The sequence below is a fragment of the Mesoplodon densirostris genome, chromosome 5, assembly GCF_025265405.1.
Source record: "Mesoplodon densirostris isolate mMesDen1 chromosome 5, mMesDen1 primary haplotype, whole genome shotgun sequence".
Classification (NCBI taxonomy): Eukaryota; Metazoa; Chordata; class Mammalia; order Artiodactyla; family Ziphiidae; genus Mesoplodon; species Mesoplodon densirostris.
Window position 1 is genome coordinate 5,794,079 of NC_082665.1, and position 19,580 is coordinate 5,813,658.

At 42.9% G+C, this 19,580-nt stretch overlaps 1 protein-coding gene across 2 annotated transcripts in view; it reads right to left on the bottom strand.

Moving 5' to 3' along the window:
* The window catches only part of IGSF5 (immunoglobulin superfamily member 5), a 44,070-nt gene that overhangs the window by 17,129 nt on the left and 7,361 nt on the right, over positions 1-19,580 (bottom strand). The window contains exons 3-4 of one of the 2 annotated variants that reach the window (XM_060099726.1): positions 15,693-16,010; positions 9,876-10,175 (exon numbers count right to left, since the gene is read on the bottom strand). In XM_060099726.1, coding sequence (XP_059955709.1) covers positions 9,876-10,175; positions 15,693-16,010 — 618 coding nt within the window. The remainder of the gene's footprint in view (positions 1-9,875; positions 10,176-15,692; positions 16,011-19,580) is intronic. The other variant, XM_060099727.1, reaches the window with a different exon arrangement.

The following is a 19,580-nucleotide window of genomic DNA, read 5'->3' on the forward strand; positions in this document are numbered from 1 at the left end:
GCTACCCACACCTCACCTGCAATTCGTTTCTCTTCTAGTAATTGCCCCTCACATGGCTCTCTGGGAGCCACCTTTCTTAGTGTAGACTTTGCCCTCTTGTTCTACCCAGTAGTCATGGAGGTGGGAGAGAGGAAGGATCAGGTGGGGCAAGGCAAGCAGAAAAAAAAAGGAGCCGGGATATCACTTGCTGCTTATTTTGTTCAAATCTGTACAGAGATTAACGGACATATAACTGAAACTCTCACCTACTCTCACCTGTTTCAAGCTATGGCTCATCACCAACTTATTTTTAGGAATGGAAACAACTGTGACACTTTTGAAGTTCCTTTCATCTTATTTACATTAATGTGTCTAGTAGTACTTTAACAATGTAAAGGTTTTTTTCCCCCAGAAAGTAATTACAATGATGTGTTTTACAAGTTGTTGAAAGCAAAGACATTTTCCTTAAAAAGAGTTTTGACGTACACTACTTTAAATAGGGTGCTGAAACAGTGATTGTGCAAAATACATTGTACTAATTAAGCAAGCTAGAAGTACTAAGAAAATTTGTGATTATTATGTTAATTTCTGGACCAAATAAAAAAGTGCAGTCAAAATAAAAAGGGGAGGGAGAGCTGGGGAGAGAAGGAAAGAGAGAAGAAAAGCCATTTTGATTTTTCATAGCCATGTCCTAGCTGTAACTTTCTACTACATATCATATGGTTGTCTAAATTCAAATTTAATTTAATTTAAATTATATACAATTAAATACCCAGTGCCAGCCACAGTGGCCACATTTCAAGGGCTCAGTTGCCACAGGTGTAGAACCTCACCTTCATCAGGGAGTCCTGTGGGACCACGCTGCCTAGGCATGGACTGTGGGAACAGCACGGGTGCTCCAGACAGCCCTCATCCAGCATTTCACTTCTCCTACTGAACCAGGTTGAAGTCAAACCACATTTACGTTGGTCAGCTTAACTGTGAATTGCTATTCAAGAAAGTCTGTCACTCTACCCTGAGTGCATGGATAGCATCTCAGTGTAAATTTGTGCTATTTTATTAGATGCTAGTCATTAGAAAAATATTAAAACAACAGACTTCTTATGAAGGAAAATAATGTTTGCTTTTAAATCAACAGCATTCCCACACTTTGGAGCTAGAGATATAGCTGGGAAATGTCTCTTGGATGTTCTTACTTAGAGTTTTCTTTGAAATCATAGTTTCAAAGTTAAATCCTCAGAATAAGTTGCAGGAATGGTTAGAGATGATCACTAATGTTCTGGTGTCGACATCTGCTTGCTGATTCATGGGCGAGCAAGGATCCCACTGCAGAATAATCCACAGGCTTATCTCAAAGCAAGTGCTAAAATCCAGGGGACTCTGTGTTTTGAAGAACTATGTAATATAAAAAGATATTTGTCTTTTTCCCTTTGTGCAATGGTTGTCTGCATTACCTGCAATGGTTTTTACATTTCCTTCTTTTTTTTAACATCTCACATTCGACACCATCTTAAATGTCTATGAAATTGACCACTATCAGGTCCATTCTTCTTACACTCCTGCTCCTATCTAAATTAGACTTAGTCCCCACAAGGACCGTGTCTTATTTTCCTAATACTCCAAGCACCTGGCACATATTGGACACCTTGAACAAATGAATTGATAGATGGATGGATAGATGGATGGATGGACAGATAAAGAGGCTGAATTTCCTTCTGACTCTACATGGAGAAATCTGTACACCAGGCAGTCAGCTGCCTCTGAGCCAGACCTAGGACTCACCTTTCTCCCATATTAAGATGCTCAAACAAGAATTACAGGACTTTAGAAAAGTCAGAACTAATGCCATCTATCTCCACATCAGTCACCATTTTTCTGAGGTGAGCTGAGACTGATAGAGATAAGAAAAAAGTTACCCTCCAAAAAAAATGAAGGGGGAAGGAACAGGATTATACCCTTCCCATGTCCCATAAATGCAGCTTTAAAACAAGCCAGTCCCTAAATTGGGAGACTGGGATTAACATATACACACTCCTGTATATAAAATAAAGAACAAGAACTTACTGTATAGCACAGGGAACTATACTCAATATTTTGTAATAATCTACAAGGGAAAATAATCTGAAAAACAATATATATACAGAAAATATATATATATTTCAGAAAATAATCTGAAAAAGAATAATATATGTATATATATAACTGAATCACTTTGCTGTACAACTGAAACTAACACAACATGGTAAATCAACTATACTTCAATTTTAAAAAATAAAAATAAAATAAAATATAGTATATGGTCCAAAAACAACAAAATAAGCCAGACCCTTCACATCCAGAGAATAATATGGCTCATCCCCTTGCTCCACAGAAAACAGAATCCCAAGCATCTCCTGGAATGTTTATTGTGCACACGGATTCAGAGCCCACCTCCCATGATGCTGAGTCAGGGGTCTGGAATGGTACCCCAGGTGATTCTGATGCAGGTGGTTGGCGACCCACATTTTGAGAATCCCAAAATGCAGCCAAAATGTAAGCACCACGCAAGCAACCTGCCACACTACAGGGCACCCCTATATTCTCCCTCTCTCTGATGTGATGGTAAAATTATTAAGCCCAGAAATGCATTTAGGATATTCACAATCAGACCACTCTACGGAAGCTTCCTGACTGACAGAAACCTTTGGGCTTTGTGTCTGTTGAACCAATCAAATCTCATGGCCACCATGTCCCTGTGCTCCCTTTGGCCTTGTGTTCACTCATCGGTAACAATTCTCACCCCACCAGGCTGTTCAGAGACTCGAGAGATGGGGGTCAAAGTGCAGAATGCTGTAAAGTCCAGCGCACGTGTTCAAGATTGCCACGGTCATTTTAATTCGGTCTGATGAACTCTTTTACAAACTGAAGTTTGCAAATAATAGAAGCTTTCATAGTAAGGGAGCCAGCTGGGGTTAAACATTAAGGTCCAGCTCAAGATCCAAGAGACAGGCTTGAAATTCTTACTGGAAAAAGTCAACACACTGTTGACCTACTCAGACCCTCTCTGTCAGGGGTGTTTCCTTCCCTGCTGGAGAAAACTCTCAGCGTGCCAGATTCTGTCATCTAAGTCTGGGCAAAACAACTTTCCTCTGATCTTGCACAGAGGCAGCCAGTGATCCCCAGGGAGGGCCTGTTTAAAGGACGGGAGGCCACGTCTCTGGGGTTGGGGACAGAATCAAGAAAGAGAGCGGGTGATATTGTGCCCTGCCTGCCTCTCATGTCCCTTAATTCAACCACCAAGTTCAATGAAGTGATGCCTGCACTCACCTAAAAGCCCCAGGCTCTCACCAAAATGGCAGCCACAGGTCTCATTCTTTGCTTCCACTGGGGGTCAAATTTCCCACGGAGCTTCCTACCTAAGAAAGACTTAAACTCTCTACTCCAGGGGAGCCCAGAGAAAAGTGTGGGGTGTGCACTGTGAAGAGATGTAATTTAGGATTGGAGCTACACAGAAGAACATTCCTTACTTTAATAATAACTTCTAATTTATCATAGAGTACTTACATATATGTACACACATGCATATATATCATGGGTATTTTTGTTTAGCATGAAGCTAATTTTTAACTGAGCACCTTTACAGTGGGTTGAAAGAAAAAGAAACAATAGTCATATATTGCTAAAGCAAAAATCGTGACAGTGGACAGAAAACAGAATCTTGGAATGATCTCATCCATGACCCAACCCCTTCGTCATGCAGATAAGACACTCAGGATAAAGACTCGGTAAAAGGGTCAAGGGCGCTGAGAGCAGGAAAGCCCCAGGGGCTCTCACTCATGCCTTTCTATTCTGCCATGTTGGGTCTCCAATCTGGAAGAATCCTTCTGGGGAAGTTACAGCCCACGTCTTAAAGGAAACAGGGAATCTAGGTGGACACCAAGCCTTACTGAAGTGTGTGGGTGTGATGGTTCAAGGTGAATGGCAGATTTGCAGGCGAGACTAGGTACACTATACCTGAGAACCCACAAATAGTGACTAAGGAAGGTTATCTCCAGGGTCAACACAGCTCGCCTTCCTCCCTATGTTCCTTCACACACCTACATGCACGTGAGGGCTGCATGACTAGATTTACTGTGTGATTTTAATCTCAGCTCTGATATTGTCTTTTTTCCATCTGTGAAGACAAGGAAAATAGTATTTCCCAGATGCTCTCATAGGAATGCTCAGAGCTTTAAAAAGGCACATAGAATTTCTCAAAACCAACTGGATGACTACAAAATGTCACCACCAGCATGGGCAAAGCATAATCCTGACTAGAAGGGACACAGGAGATCTCTGAATCCATAAAATAATGATAACAATCACTCACCCTCCTGTCCTGTGGGCTCTGGGACGGGGACTGTCCTAAGTGCTCTCGGTGTTTTAACCCACTTACTTCTCACAATAACAACTACCCTATAAGGTAGGGATTATTACTATCTCAGTTTCCCAGATGAGAAAACTGAGGCACAGAGAGGTTTTCACTTGCGTAAAGTCACACAGCAAGTAAGTAGGCAAGCTGGGGGTTGAGTCCAGGCTGTCTGGTGTCCAAGTCTGTGAATAGTATCACCTGATGAGGCTGGGTCAGGAGGCGGGGCCTTGGAGAGTTTCCATTTCAGTAGCCCCTAATCCTGACTGCTCAGTAATTTGGGAGTTTTTTTTTTAAATGCCAATTCCCAGACTCCACATAGAATAAGTAAGTTAGAACCTCTGGGGTGGGGCCTGAGAATCAGCATACGTGTTAAATCTCCCTTGACAGGCAACCAAGGAAAGGGAACGTCTGCCCTATGCTCCTCCCCACCTTGTTTTACAGGCAAGAAAACTGAGCCCCGAAGGCCAGTGACTTGCCCAACATCACACAGCTAGTGCCAGAGTTCCCACCAGTATGGTCACTCCCACCACTCTTGTCTGCTCTCGAAGTGACCACATCCCACAAAACTGAGATCATACCAGGAATCACTACAGTCTACAAGGTGCTCATGTGTCCGAAAAATATGGCTTCACTTTCACAGTTCACAGCCTTCACACTTGTAAATATGTAGAGAAAACAATCCAGGAGATCAGACAGAGGACTGAGGGACCTTGGCTCACCGTGGGCATGACGGGGGCCTTCACATTCTAGCTGTATGTATGTCCGTGATGCTTAAAGCCTGTATTACCTCTATAAGGGAGAAAATAAATTTTAAAAAAATTAGCCTGCGGCCTTTCAATATGCTTTTCTTTAAAGAATCAATGTGTGTAATACAACCTTTTGGCTTGAACTCACTAGACTTCCTAAGCTGACAGTATTATTCTTCTTTCAAGGACTTGAAAGGATTATTCTGGAAATGAACACAAATTCCTTGCACTTTTAGGAATAAGTGGCAGGACTGATGCTTTTGTCTGATTCCTGAAGAAGCTTGAACAAGCACAGCCTCGTGCATCTTCAGCTCTTTGTAAACGTGGCTTTGCTTTTACAAGCCAGCTCTTCCAGCCAAGGCAGTAACCAGGCCTTCAGATATTAAAACATGCATAAAACACACAACAGGCAGCCAGCCACCAGCTGCTCTCGATCTTGATGAATAACTTAGAAACAAATTTCCCTTCTCCAAATACGTCCAATAAAGTCAGACTCATTGCAACACACCCCTAATGCTCTCCTCTGTGAAACTGTCGTGACTCCAGCTGCCGTAATTAAGGCCACTCACTTCCCTGGTCCCAGGCTAAGAAGAATTCAGCTGAATTAAACCCCATCACGGGAAACCGAATGTCCCTTGCCCTTCCCCTAAAAAGAGAAGTTTTGTAGGCAAGCTAATATCCAAATCCATTTCTGTGAGGCATCATCATAGACCAGAGCTCTTTGCTGCATTATTACCTTGTTAAATTGTGTGGTTTAAACAAGTTCATTCCATTTGGTGCTAATGGAACTTTTTTCAGTCTTCCCTTTCAAAGCCTGGACCATACTTTGGCATATTTAAGTTGCTTAAAAGTAAGCTGGGTTGGCTCCTTGGAGAGCTGGCTGATTCCAGGCTGGAACAGGGGAAAGGTGAAGAAAGTTCAGAACATCTTAGTGAACCAAGAGGAAGGAGATATGGGGATATGTGTACACACAGAGCTGATTCACTTTGTTACACAGCAGCAACTAACACACCATTGCAAAGCAATTATACTCCAATAAAGATGTTAAAAAAAAAAAAAACTAAGAGGGACACATCGGAAGGAGAGCAGGGCTAGCCGGAAGGGATTCCCACTGGCCGAATCTGGAGGAATCTGAGCGTCACAATGAGTAACAATGGAAATAAATCATAATGTATTGGATAAAAATGCGTCCATATGAAAACTGTAAAATTTTTTTGAAAAAAGAAAGAAAAGGAAGAAAAGAAATGCCTCTTCTTTACAGAAGAATGCCAAACTAATAAATATAGAAAAATGATGGAACCAGACAAATCTCTCTTTTACAACCACTACAGAAATAAGTGATTCAAGCAACGACTTATCCATGAATGCAAATGTTATTATGTGAAAGACTGTCAAGAAACAAGATATTCACACGGTATTTGTAGATCATATATTAATTATAAAGGCCAAAAAGGTACCTTTACAATGGAGAAATCTGGGGGACACCACCTTACCCAAATGATCAAACTTATTACCAATAATAGAGAAAATTGGCATCACATGCCCATATGACATTACCCATGTCTTGCCAAAAATATTTAACCTAAATCAAAGTATGTTGGGAAAATTCAGACATCCATATTGAAGGGTATCTTGCATACATGGTCTGGATCCTTCAAAGATGTTTATATCGGGAAAGACAAAAAGTGGGGGAACCACTGGACGTTAAAGGAGACAGAAGAAGACCTGACAGCCAAAGGTAATGCATGGCCTTTAACTGGATACTGGTTTGGGGGAAAAAAATCTAGAAAGGACAGTCGGGGAAATTTGGATATGGACTGAATATTGTATAATAGTATTGTATCAATGTTAAATTTCCTGACTTCCAACTACATTGGGGCTATGTAGAATGGCCTTGTTCTTATGATACACATGCTGGGGTATTTAGGGGTAAAATGTCATTAAATCTCAAATGGTAAAGAGAGGAAGGAAGGAAGGAAGGAAAGAAGGAAGGAAGGAAGGAGGGAGGGAGAGAGAAAGGGAAAGAAAAACTAAGAGAGAGAAGCAAACATGAGAATATGTTAACATCTGTTGTATCTAAGTGAAGATACATTGGTATTCATTGTACTATTCTTGCACCAACTTTTCTAAAGGTTTTTTAATTGTCCAAAATAATAAGAAAGCAAGCTAGTTTTGAATTCTAGCTTCATCTTCATATACAGTCTTGTATAAGCTAAAATTCTTTGAATTTAATAAGCTAAAATAAGTTAACCTCAACTTAAAACCAAAGAAAACACAGATTTCTGTGTCCTTTATTCTCAAAGACACTGATATTCACCAGAACCAGGTCAAAGCTCTGGCAGTCTGAGTCCCCATTCCTAATGGCAACAACCAGCTGGAGCTTGTACAGCTGCTCCATGTCGATGGGGATGCTGTCTGGTTCCCAGCAGGCCCCTGCACTCTGTCTTCTACCTGACACGTGGATTCACTCATGCTCCAATTTCTGTTGTCTGCCTGGTCTCTGGAGACATCTGAGCTGGAGACAAGGGCCAGACATCAGGAGTGCAAGCTTGTGATGGTACTGCAGTGGGGATCAATCCCTGCAGTGCAAAGCTCAGGATAACTGGTGCTAACCACAGGTTAGGCTCTAAATGGCTTTTTACAGGTCCACAGAGACATCATCTGTTGCATAACAGATGTGAATTGTCTGTCCCCAAAATTCATTTGTTAAAATACTAATTCCTAGTGCCTCAGAATGTGACCTTATTTGGAAACAGGGTTGCTGCAGATGGAATTTAGTTAAGATGAGGTCATAGGGTGGCCTCTGATCCCATATGACAGGGGTCCTTATTAAAAAAAAGGAAATATAGACACGAGCCACACATACAGGGAGAACATCATGTGAAGATGAAGACAGAGATCAGGTGATGCAGGGTCTACAAGCCAAGGGACACCAAAGATTGCCAGCCAACCACCAGAAGCTGGGGGAGAGGCTTGGAACAGATTGGTCCTCAGAAGGAACCAACACTGCCCACACCTTGATCTTGGACTCTTAGCCTCCACAGCTGTGAGAAAAAGCATGTCTGTTGTTTAAGTCCCCAGTCTGAGGTTACGGCAGCCCCAGGACACTCACAAATCTTCCAGGGCTGCTCACAGGGGGAGGGCAGAGTGGATGGGTGAGCAGATTCTGGAGACACACTGGTGAGGCCACCTCTGCCATCTACTATAAACGTGAGCAAGTTCCAAACTATGTGCTCCAGACACGCAGGCTCAGCAGCCATGGCTCACGGGCCCAGCCGCTCCACGACATGTGGGATCCTCCCGGACCGGGGCATGAACCCGTGTCCCCTGCATCGGCAGGCGGACTCTCAACCACTGCGCCACCAGGGAAGCCTTGTTGCCTCATCTTTACATCAGGAATAATAACAGCATCCACTCATAAGAAAGTTGTGTAACTTGGTTAATATTTGAGAACTTCTTAAAACAGTGTCTTTAAAGAGTAGATATATGTACATGTATAACTGATTCACTTTGCTGTACAGCAGAAACTCACACAACATTTTAAATCAAGTATACTCCAATAAAATTTTTTGAAAAAATAAAGTGAAACACTGAATTGGGGAAAAAATGCATCTTTACTTAATAAGAGCTATGTAGTACTATTTTTTATTTTTATTATTGTTATTATTAATCTTGCTATGGCTGTAACTCTATTCCAAACTTTGGAAGATCTAAGTAGAAGTGTTTTCATAGTGGGAAGAGTTTTGGACCAAGGGAGAAGTTCCTCCTGGCTTCGGGATCCCTCTGTGCCATCAGCATAAGACCTGGAATGGAGTGTAGTCCTTCCCTGGGCCTCCCTCCCTTTCCTCTTTTGTAAAATGAAGGCATGAAACCCAGCCCCAACCCCTGTGCTTTCTAGTTGGCCCAGGTGACCTTCGAGGTCAAGCAGGTTCAGAGGCCCCATGAAGGTGTGGTCAGAGTTTGGTGTTTCCCAAGGACCCTACAACAGATTTTCTTCGGGATCTAAACTTTAAACTTATGTCATTTTGTGAAGTTAAAACAAAAAACAAAAACATAGACCTGGTACTTTGAGATACACTGTGGATTTGCTGGGTAAAAAATTGAACACTCGGGCTTCCCTGGTGGTACAGTGGTTGAGAGTCCACCTGCTGATGCAGGAGACACAGGTTCGTGCCCCGGTCCAGGAAGATCCCACATGCTGTGGAGCGGCTGGGCCCGTGAGCCATGGCCGCTGAGCCTGCACGTCCGGAGCCTGTGTTCCGCAACGGGAGAGGCCACAACAGTGAGAGGCCCATATACCGCAAAAAAAAAAAAAAAAAAAAAAAAATTGAACCCTCCTAATCCCACTAAGATTGGAAGGAATCCTTGAAAATGTGCATGACCTCCTCAGATACTGAAAGAGCTCACTTCCTTGGCCCAGGGGATGGGATCAGACAGGAACAACGAGTGAAAGCTAGAGAAAAACATTGAATTCAAGTATTTACATCTGAACTTGATGCTATTTTATAAGTAATTGTCAAGATTCTCAATGGTTTCCATATGTAAGTAGAAAAGGGAGAAGCACTTGAAGATGGAATTTTAAAAGTGAAATTACAAGGTCATGAAGCTGACACAAGTCATTTGTCTCCATTACCATCCCTACCTGAGATCAAAATCACCATGCAATTCTCCTGGGCATCACTGATTAAGCAGCACAACATACAAAATGTAAAGCATGCAATAATAATCCACTTTGTATAAAGCAAAAAGTCTTCACTTACCCAAGGGAGGCTGAACCACAGTAAGATTTACAGTTACAGACTTGTGGACGTGCAGCCGCTTCATCTCAGCCACACATGTCACAGTGCCATTGCCCTGCGGCGTCAGAGCCAGAATGCTCACTGCACTTTGAAGGTCTTCAGGCTCCTGGACGGAGTAATAGCTTGAATGGCTCACCGGAACCCCAATCTCCCAGGAAAGACGTGGGAGTGGGGTCCAGCCCAATGCACGGCAAGTCACATTACAAGGCTTATCCTCCATGACTACTAGACTGCCTTCAGGAATGAACAACCGCCCCATAACTAAAGAAGAAAAGAGAAATGTTTGGAAGGAATGATCATGCTTCTTGGTGATAGATGTTTTTAAATTTTTCCTTCAGATCACATTGCATGAGCACTATCTTCCCGAGCACAAATTGACTGTGTCTGTATCTGGAAACCTTAACTCAGGTTTGATCTGTGTATTTAATTTATACCTGTCAGGTTCACAGAAGAAGGGGAGGTGGCTCACGAGAAAACATAGATTCCAGAGAAAATGAATAAATAAAAATCAGGATCCAAGGGAATATAAATTACATGGGAAAGAGAGGGCGGATGTGCCCACCATGGAGGGCTGCACTATGTCTGCAGTGGAGTTGCAAACTTGCCCTGGGCTGCCCTAGGAGCCAAAGCAAAAAGTAAAACAACTTTTACATTCTTTTCATCATAAGGAGAACACATCTCAAAGTTTCATGGGAAGTAAGTCTCTCCTGGCCTTTGGTCAGTCAGATTCATTTTATTTTTGAGTCACTTTTTTTTTTTTTTTTTTTTTTTTTTTTTTGCAGTACACAGGCCTCTCACTGTTGTGGCCTCTCCCACTGTGGAGCACAGGCTCCGGACGCACAGGCTCAGCAGCCATAGCCCACAGGCCCAGCCACTCCGTGGTATGCGGGATCCTCCTGGACCAGGGCACGAACCCGCGCTCCCTGCATTGGCAGGCAGACTCCCAACCACTGAGCCACCAGGGAAGCCCATTGAGTCACATTTTTAAGGATAATTTCCTATGATATTGCCTTAAAATATTTTTCTAGGTACAAATTAAATAAAAATCTAACATAATATAATTATAGAAATAACTACCTTAAATTCTGTATCAGAATATATTACTTAGATCAATTATTTTAAAGTTTTTAGTAAAGACACGCTTGCATATGCCAGGGTTCACTCTGTAAATGACCCATCTGAAAATAGCACTTGTATTGCTAATATTACTAAAATAACCTGAGGATTGGCCCCGGTAAAAACACAGCATTAGTGAACTATATAGACAGTGAAACATTCAGATTAAAATACCCTAAAACTCCCTGCCATGTAATATAATGGAAAGAACACTGGACTAAGAATCAAAAGATCTGTTCTCGATATTGGCTTTCCCACAAAATTGCCATCACTGTGGGTAAGTCACTGAAATGTTCAGGCTCTCTGTTTACTACCTGGTGAACAAGACAATTTAACAAGATCAGTGGCTTTCAAACATTTTGGTTTCAGTAACTTTTATACTCTTAAACACCACTGAGGACTCCAAAAACCTTTGATTTTTGTGGGTTCTATCAATATCTTCCATATTTGAAATAAGAATTAAATATTTGTTTATTTTTTCAAACATTTGTTTTAAAATAACATTCATAACCTATTACCTGTTAATATGGATTAACATATTTTTATGAAAATATATTTATTTTTAACCCAAAATAAATTAGATGACATGTTTTCTATTTATGCAAATCTCTTTTAACATCTGGCTGGATTCTCATATCTGCTTCTGCCTTCATTCTGTTGCGATATATTGCCTTCTGTGGAGTATATGAAGAAAATCTGACTTCACACGGATATATGGTTGGAATGGTTAGGAAGCTTTTCAGATAATCATGGATATTCTTTGATACTACTGATACACCAACACTTGACAAGCAGTGGTTGCCTAAAGGTTAGTTACACTGTGGAAACTGAAACCGTATTAAGGAACTTTCATGCTGTTACATTAGAATCCATTGCTCTAGTTGGCACTTTGAATGGATCTTTTACCCTTGCATGATTTTGTATCATTATCCATCAGTCATTTGGAAAACCCCGGTCCACTGAGTTATGTAGACCTTCCCAATGTACAGTGGGAAAATCCCTGACCACAGAGACCACCCTGAAAGAATCTAGGGGTTGCCTGGGAGTTTCCAGACTGGACTGAGCTGGATCAGCTCTGAAAGCTCTTCTTACTCTGAAATGTTAATTTCCAGTTATTGCTTTATTGAATAATGTCTTGGAGCAAGTAAAGCACCTTAGCTATTTCAAGGATTACTGTAAACGCAGCAGTGAGAAGGGAACAGATTTGTCCCTTCAGACTACAGGATCTTGTGTTTATTCTTTTTAGTTCATTCATTGTTTCATTGATGGAGAGGTTTAAGATGACAGAAGCTGGGGGTAGGGGGCTGGTATTGCTTCAGTTAGTAACAGTTGATCTTGAACTCAAGTCTTAGTGACCTTCAAAACACAAGAGATCTAGAGTTTGGTGTGTGATTAATTGGTGTATGGGCAAAAATACAGCAATCTGAAGCATTTCCTTTTTCAGAATTTGTGATCCATCTTTTCCCACTGGCTTTCACAAAAGTCATCCAGTGACATGACAAGCACCTTACACAGGGTGATGGCTAGAATATTCATGTAGATTTTGGATGACTCAACCTGGAGTTATGTAAGTTCTCTTTCTTTTTCTTGTGGATACATGGGAAGGAAAAAAACAAACTTTAGAAAATTCACTTTCAAAATAAACTGGATGCTTCCTCTTTTTTCATGGTTCTTTTCCCTCGAAGAGACCCTATTGCCCAGAGAACTTTTGTTTCTCTAAAAGCAAAGTGCCTTTCAGCCCAGTGCAACCAGGGTAAATGGATGGAGTTCTGTCTCGATCTATGGGTTCCTTCCACGTGACCTTGAGGAAAACTTTAACTTCCCTAGATTCTTGTTCTTCCATCAGTGTTAAAACCAAAAGCTACAGTAATTACCAACATTTAAAAATGCATGTTAGGGGGCCTTCCCTGGTGGCACAGTGGTTGAGAATCTGCCTGTCAATGCAGGGGACATGGATTCAAGCCCTGGTCTGGGAAGATCCCACATGCCGCAGAGCAACTAGGCCCATGAGCCACAACTACTGAGCCTGCACGTCTGGAGCCTGTGCTCCACAACAAGGGAGGCCGCGATAGTGAGAGGCCCGCGCACTGCGATGAAGGGTGGCCCCCACTTGCCGCAGCTAGAGAAAGCCCTCGGACAGAAACGAACACCCAACACAGCCCAAAATTAATTAATTAATTAATTGATTTTTTTTTTTTAATGCATGTTAGGGGTATTCAGACAACTTCATAGTTGCATCTTTGGAAAGATGCTATAAAACCACATGGATTTATGAATCTGATATGCCATAAGCATAGCAATAATAAGTCATGCCATTAATCCTGTTTCCTTGATCCAGGGGTGCCCTCCTCCTCTCTTGCTTCCCCACTTTGCCTGTTATCTACAGACCTTCAAGGCACATCTCGTATGGCACCTGCTCTGTGGAGTCATCCTAGAAGCCTTCACTAAGTCTCTCATCTCCCTTCCCAATTTGAACCTTACCTTGTCTCCCTCTCATTGCACTTTCCAGCATTTATGTTGCACCACTGTTATTCATGCACTTGCATTATCTACTCTTTTTGTAAGATTCTTGAGAGCAGGACTGTGTCTTATTGCATTCACCTTGAGTCCCCCTTAAATGCCTAACACAATGGCATGCTCCTATTGGGAATGCAACAAATAATAGCAAATGACTTTATGGGCATTGCTATGAACCAGGTGCTGCTCTAAAGGCTTTATATAGACCTACTCATTTGATCCCACAACTGCCCTATGATGAGCAAACTAGGACACAAGGTCATTAAGTAACATGTCCAAGGTCACACAGTTAGTCAGGGATAAAGCTGGAACTTGAACCTGGCAGTCAGGCTCCCACATCTGTGCTATTTATCACTAGACCTCTCTGCCCCACCAGCTTCATTTGTAGTAACTTGAAACAGACAGGGCTTTGGAGTCTTCAAACCATCCTCAGTCATTGTTCCATCCGATCCTCATAGTAAACCTGTGATGTGGGCAGGGGAGCCTTATCCTCACTTTAAAGATAAAGAAATTGAGCCATTTCAGGAGTTACCAAGGTAGGTAACTGATGAAAACAAAACCAGAACTCATATCTTTGGTTCCTTGTCCTGTGTTCTTTCCTTTATACCACAAATTATTAGGATAATAATTTGGTCACGCAAACTAGGCCAATAATCCAGGTAGCTTCACAGGATCACTTATTTAGAGAATATCATTGTGCCCCTAATTAAACCACACAAAATTAAAGACACATAAAAGTAAAGATATAACAATTTGACTAAATTAAAAAATGCAAGTAGAAATAGGTAGACATGTAAGTCCATCTAATGTTATCAAATTTGATTTGATAGGAATATTAATAGACCAAATCATTGGAAATTTCTCCTAAATAAACTAATAAACAGGCATAAGAAAAAATTTCAAGGACACAATGTAGTCTATTAAAAGAAATTCTGCCATAGAAATCAGGAACTCTAAAAGCTCCAATGCATCTACAAATAGTACATAATTACATTTTTAAGGAATGCAAAATGATTAAACTTTGATAAAGTTTAAAGATGTTCTGAATCCTTGTATCCTTTTATTTTTTTCCCTAAGTAGCATAATCTTCAGCACCTGAAAATTACCTTTGATCCCACAACTGCCCTATGATGAAAATGAATAAATGATAATAGGAAAAATAAGTTATCCATTATTATAAATTTTGTTTACTCTTGTTTTCTCTAAAAGACTTGGTAGGGCTTAGTGAACACACACCTTTGATTATAAGAACCACTGGGGGCAGGAAGAGTAGATTAGGGGAATTCAGCTGGAAAGAGGAAAAAGTTAAAGCATGATTCAAAGTTGATAAATGATGTCAGGCAAAGAAATAGAGTCAAGTATACAAAAAACTAGAAAAAGGGCAATGATCGTCAACTCTCTCTCTAAATCAAAGACAAGTGATGGCAACTGGCCCCAGAGTTCCAGGATGTACTTCCAGAAAAGTTATTAGTACCGAAATTGGTCAGATGAAAAAGTGATAGGGCTTCCCTGGTGGCGCAGTGGATGAGAGTCCGCCTGCCGATGCAGGGGACACAGGTTCATGCCCCGGTCTGGGAAGATCCCACATGCCGTGGAGCGGCTGGGCCCGTGAGCCATGGCTGCTGAGCCTGTGCGTCCGGAGCCTGTGCTCCACAACGGGAGAGGCCACAACAGTGAGAGGCCTGCATACCACAAAAAAAAAAAAAAAAGGTGATAAAAGCTGTCTTTAATAGTCTTAATAAGAGAAAAAGGAAAGGAAAGGGAAAGGAAGGAAAAGGAAGAGGAAAGGCAGAGAAGCAGAAAGAAAGAAAGTAGAAAGACAGTCAGTGAGGATGGGAGGAGAGAAATAAACACCTATAAACAACACACACTAGTCAGTTCAGAATAGCTCTAAGCATACCAACTGAAGGCGAGTCCACATATGAAAGAAGGAAGGAAGGCCAGGAAGAAGGGAGAGGGGGAGGGAGCGTGGTGATAAGTAACAAAATATCCATCAGTTCAGAATAATTCTAATCATAGCACCAACTGAAGGTCGACCCTATATGTCCCCATATATGACATGAACTTCAGGAGGTCCCTTCCAGTCCCCTGACATTTAACCCAGTGAACTCCAAATGCTCTCATTGGAGTCACCTGCATGCACACCTTGGACAGAAAGAAAGGCGGATCCATCCTGGTCACTGTTCTGGAGGCTGCATTTGATTTGCCCCGTATCATTGAGTTGTACATCATGGATTATCATCTCAGAGATGAAGTTACTGCCCTCTTCATAACTCGCGGAGGTGAAGCGGTTGTTGGTGATGATGGGCTCCGTGGGCGTGATGCTCAGAACCACCGTGCCTTTCAGAGCCCACATGATGAGCTTCCAGCCCTGCGAGATGGTGCAGTTGAAGTGAGCCTCCGAGCCCTTCAGCGCCGTGACGTTCTTGGGACCCTCTATGATTACATTGTTGGATCCACAAGCTAAAAGACAATCAATTTTTCAAGGTGGTGAGGGGATGACTACAGAAGTCAACTGTACAACGTAGCACTTAGGAGTACCAGTTGTGGCCACTGGGTGACCATCCCGTGGCTCAGATTCCATGTCCTACTGGTCTCAATACCAGGTCTCCCAGTAGCTCAGGAGCTTCCAGTGGACAGGAAGCCACGCCCATTCCCTCCTTTCCATGGCCCTCTCCCCACTCCACAGTCCACGGAACTCCCAGTGGGATTGGGACTGGAGGGAGCAATGTCCCTCCTCCACCTCCTGCGGGATGTTACCTTAAGTATCTGACCCCAGCCTGTCCAGAGAGCCGCCACTAGCCTAGCTCTGTGACTTCTGGCAAGTGTTTCAGCCTCACCATGAAATGAGAATTTTCCTCCCAGTGAAGTGGGAAGGACATGTGATTTCCACCTCAGAGGAGATCCCAAGGCTAAAAGGGGAAGTGGAAAGAAGCTTCTCTTTGCATAGAGGGTGGAGATCCCAGCTTGCCGTGATCATGGTCCACCGCATGCCCCTGCATCCTTAGGATGGAACTATCACTAATGCCACACCCCACTTCCTAAGGATGAGAAGAGATATGTGGGGGAGACACAGAGAGGGAAAACACATAGAAGGATGTAGGAGAATGGGATCCCTCCAGGAGAACCCTGTGGGGATGTAAAGGATGCAGGAGAGTGGGATCCCTCAATGACAACACTGGGGGGATGCATTTGGCAGCCTCGTAGAGAGTCTTAGAGCATCTAGTGTTGTGTTTAAAACTCCAGCGGGTGGGCAGGTAGTTCTAGATCATGACACTGTGAACTCCAGAGTCCTGCCTCACTGGGAAAGTTTTCACACTTCTCCTGGACCACTCCCCTCGCTGCACAACAGGGACACTAGTACTGAAACCCAGCAGAATGCTACAGGACCTTCCCAGAGACAGGCCCTCCCCTCCCCTATCCCCCCTGCTTCTTGTTTGTAGAAACACTTTAACCTCTTAGACCTTCCCTGAGCTCCAAATAGAAAATTTAACCAGAGAAGTGAGAAAACGCAGAACAAAAGGAAAACTGTCAAACAGAAAAAATAATAATAATTTAGCCATAAAACAAAGTCAAGGACACTTAGCTCCTCCTCCAGGGCTATAGATAATATCCTGAGTCATATTCTTGAGCTGTTTTGCAAATACTGAAACCGCCACCAGGTGAAAGAAGTTAAGTGCATGCTGACCACAGCACATAGACTCCAGACCAGTTGGAACCAGAAGGCTGATGATGTTAACTCCTGAAATACTACCCTGTGATCTCTCCACTAACTAACCAGAAGAATGTCCATCAGCTGTTCATGAACCTCATGACCCCCTCCCTCACACTGTCTTTTGAAGCCCTTCCCTGAAAGCTATCAGGGAGTCTGGGTCTTCTGAGCATTAGCTGCCTGTTTTCCTTGTTTGGTGCTTGGAATAAATGCTGCACCTTCCTTCACCACAACCTCATGTCAGTAGACTGGCTTGGCTGCGTGTTGTGCAAGTGGACCCAAGGTTGGTTAAAAGTACCACAGCAACTAGTTTTAAGAACCAAATGAGACGATCCACATAAAGCCCTTAACATGATCCTCAAGCACTCAGTAAGCAGTCACTACTATGTGACTTACAAGACAAACCAAGAAAATCATGGAGAAAAGTAAAATGTTTCCTTCAGACTTCTCACAACATTCTACCTTTTACTCACCAGATGCACTCTGACACTGGTTTTAACTGGAATGACAACTCCTAACTGGCCTTCCCCAAGGAGGGCATCAAGACCTCTCCAGCTCATGGGAACTCAGTCAGAAACACTCAAGATGGAGTGTGTTCTGCTACTGAAGAACTCAAGAAAACATTCAGCCATTTAGGACTGATTTTCTTATCACCCCAGAAGAGCGAATTGGTGGTCAGAGTTTTCCTAGACTTTCCCATGTTTGTAATAATAATTCAAAGTAGAACTTACAGAGCAATTGATAATCCCCAAGGTTTCTCATCTGTTACCTCTTACATTTTAATGCTGAGGAAATCAAGACCAGCAACGTCTCAGGACCTGTGATCACAGTGGTAGGGCTGAGACACAAACTCAGCCCTTCCCACTCTGAATTTTCCCTCTTTCCCACTCTTTGCCCTCTGATCTCACTCAGAGCTTATAGTAAAAAGACCCCCCAACAGCCCACACTCTTGGTTTCTTCTCAGCCACGCCTGCCACCATCAGTAAGACTACATGTTCCAGGGACTTCCCTGGCTGTCCAGTGGTTAAGACTTCGCCTTCCAATGCAGGGGGTACAGGTTCAACCCCTGGTCGGGAGCTAAGATCCCACATGCCTCATGGCCAAAAAAACCAAAACATAAAACAGAAGCAATATTGTAACAAACTCAATACAGACTTTAAAAATGGCCCACATCAAAAAAATCTTAAAAAAAAAAAAAAGACTACATGTTTCTATCACCTTCCGGAGCTATATGAACCCTGTGGGTCCACCAGGCAGCCCTCATCCACACTGGGTAACCCCAAATAACTGCAGCCCCTCTTTCCTTCCAATCTTATAAGGTCAAGTTGTAAGGCAGGTTCTAAAAGAATCTAATTACCACCTGAAAGATTTCTGGGAAGGAACCTCCCCACCAGACACGCACTAACACATTGGCACTCACCTGAGTACCCAGAATGCACTTCAGGGATGATGCCCACAGCAGGTCCAGGTCAATGGGAGAGAATGGGGTGTACAGGCAGTGTCCCTGAGGCCCGTAGGACTGGGTCAACTAGGAGATCCCAGGCTCCAAAGAGGCAGAACTGAGGGAAGGTCAGAATTAGCTAGGACTAATCCTGTTTGGGGGTAAACATGATCACTATTCTTTGTTTTGCCTCTGGGCATGATAGAAAGAGAGAGAAAGTATGACCCTAAATAACCACTCAAATTGAGTGTTCTCCCTTACCCTTGGGCACATATTTCTGATCCAAGGATCCCTCTGATCTGGGATTTTTTTAAAAAAGGGAAAAAGTCTGAAAAAGGGAAGTCAGAAATGATTCCCCAGGGAAGCCACAGCCTCTGTGCCAACTTGGCTCTTTCCACGAGCCCTTAACTGCATCTTTTTAAAAAAAGCTCAAAGGAAAGGAACAGCCAAATCTACACCCCAAGGAAGAAAAGACGAGACGTGTCCTCATACTCTACACTGTGATAACAACATCTTTCCCACCTCGGACTCGGGTCCATGGGAGTAGATTGAACACAGCCCACGGGTCTGGGTGCTGGGAGCGCAGGGGTGGTGAGACCAGGGCTTGCCCGGCCAGCTGCTCCGTCCAGGCCACTCCAGCAGGATAAGCAAAGCATCTGAAACCCTGGTTCCATCACTTCCTGGTGCCGGGTAGGTTATTCACTCCAAAACACTGTTCACTCCAAGCCAGTCTTTAAATTCCCTACAGACTGCACATGGGAGCAAGAATGCACCAGGTACAGACCTTACTGTGCAGCTCAGGAGGTGGGAGCTTGGGAGGGACCTGGACCAAATGGAAACTCTTCCACTTTGAACTTGGCCTTTAAATTAAACAGGCGGC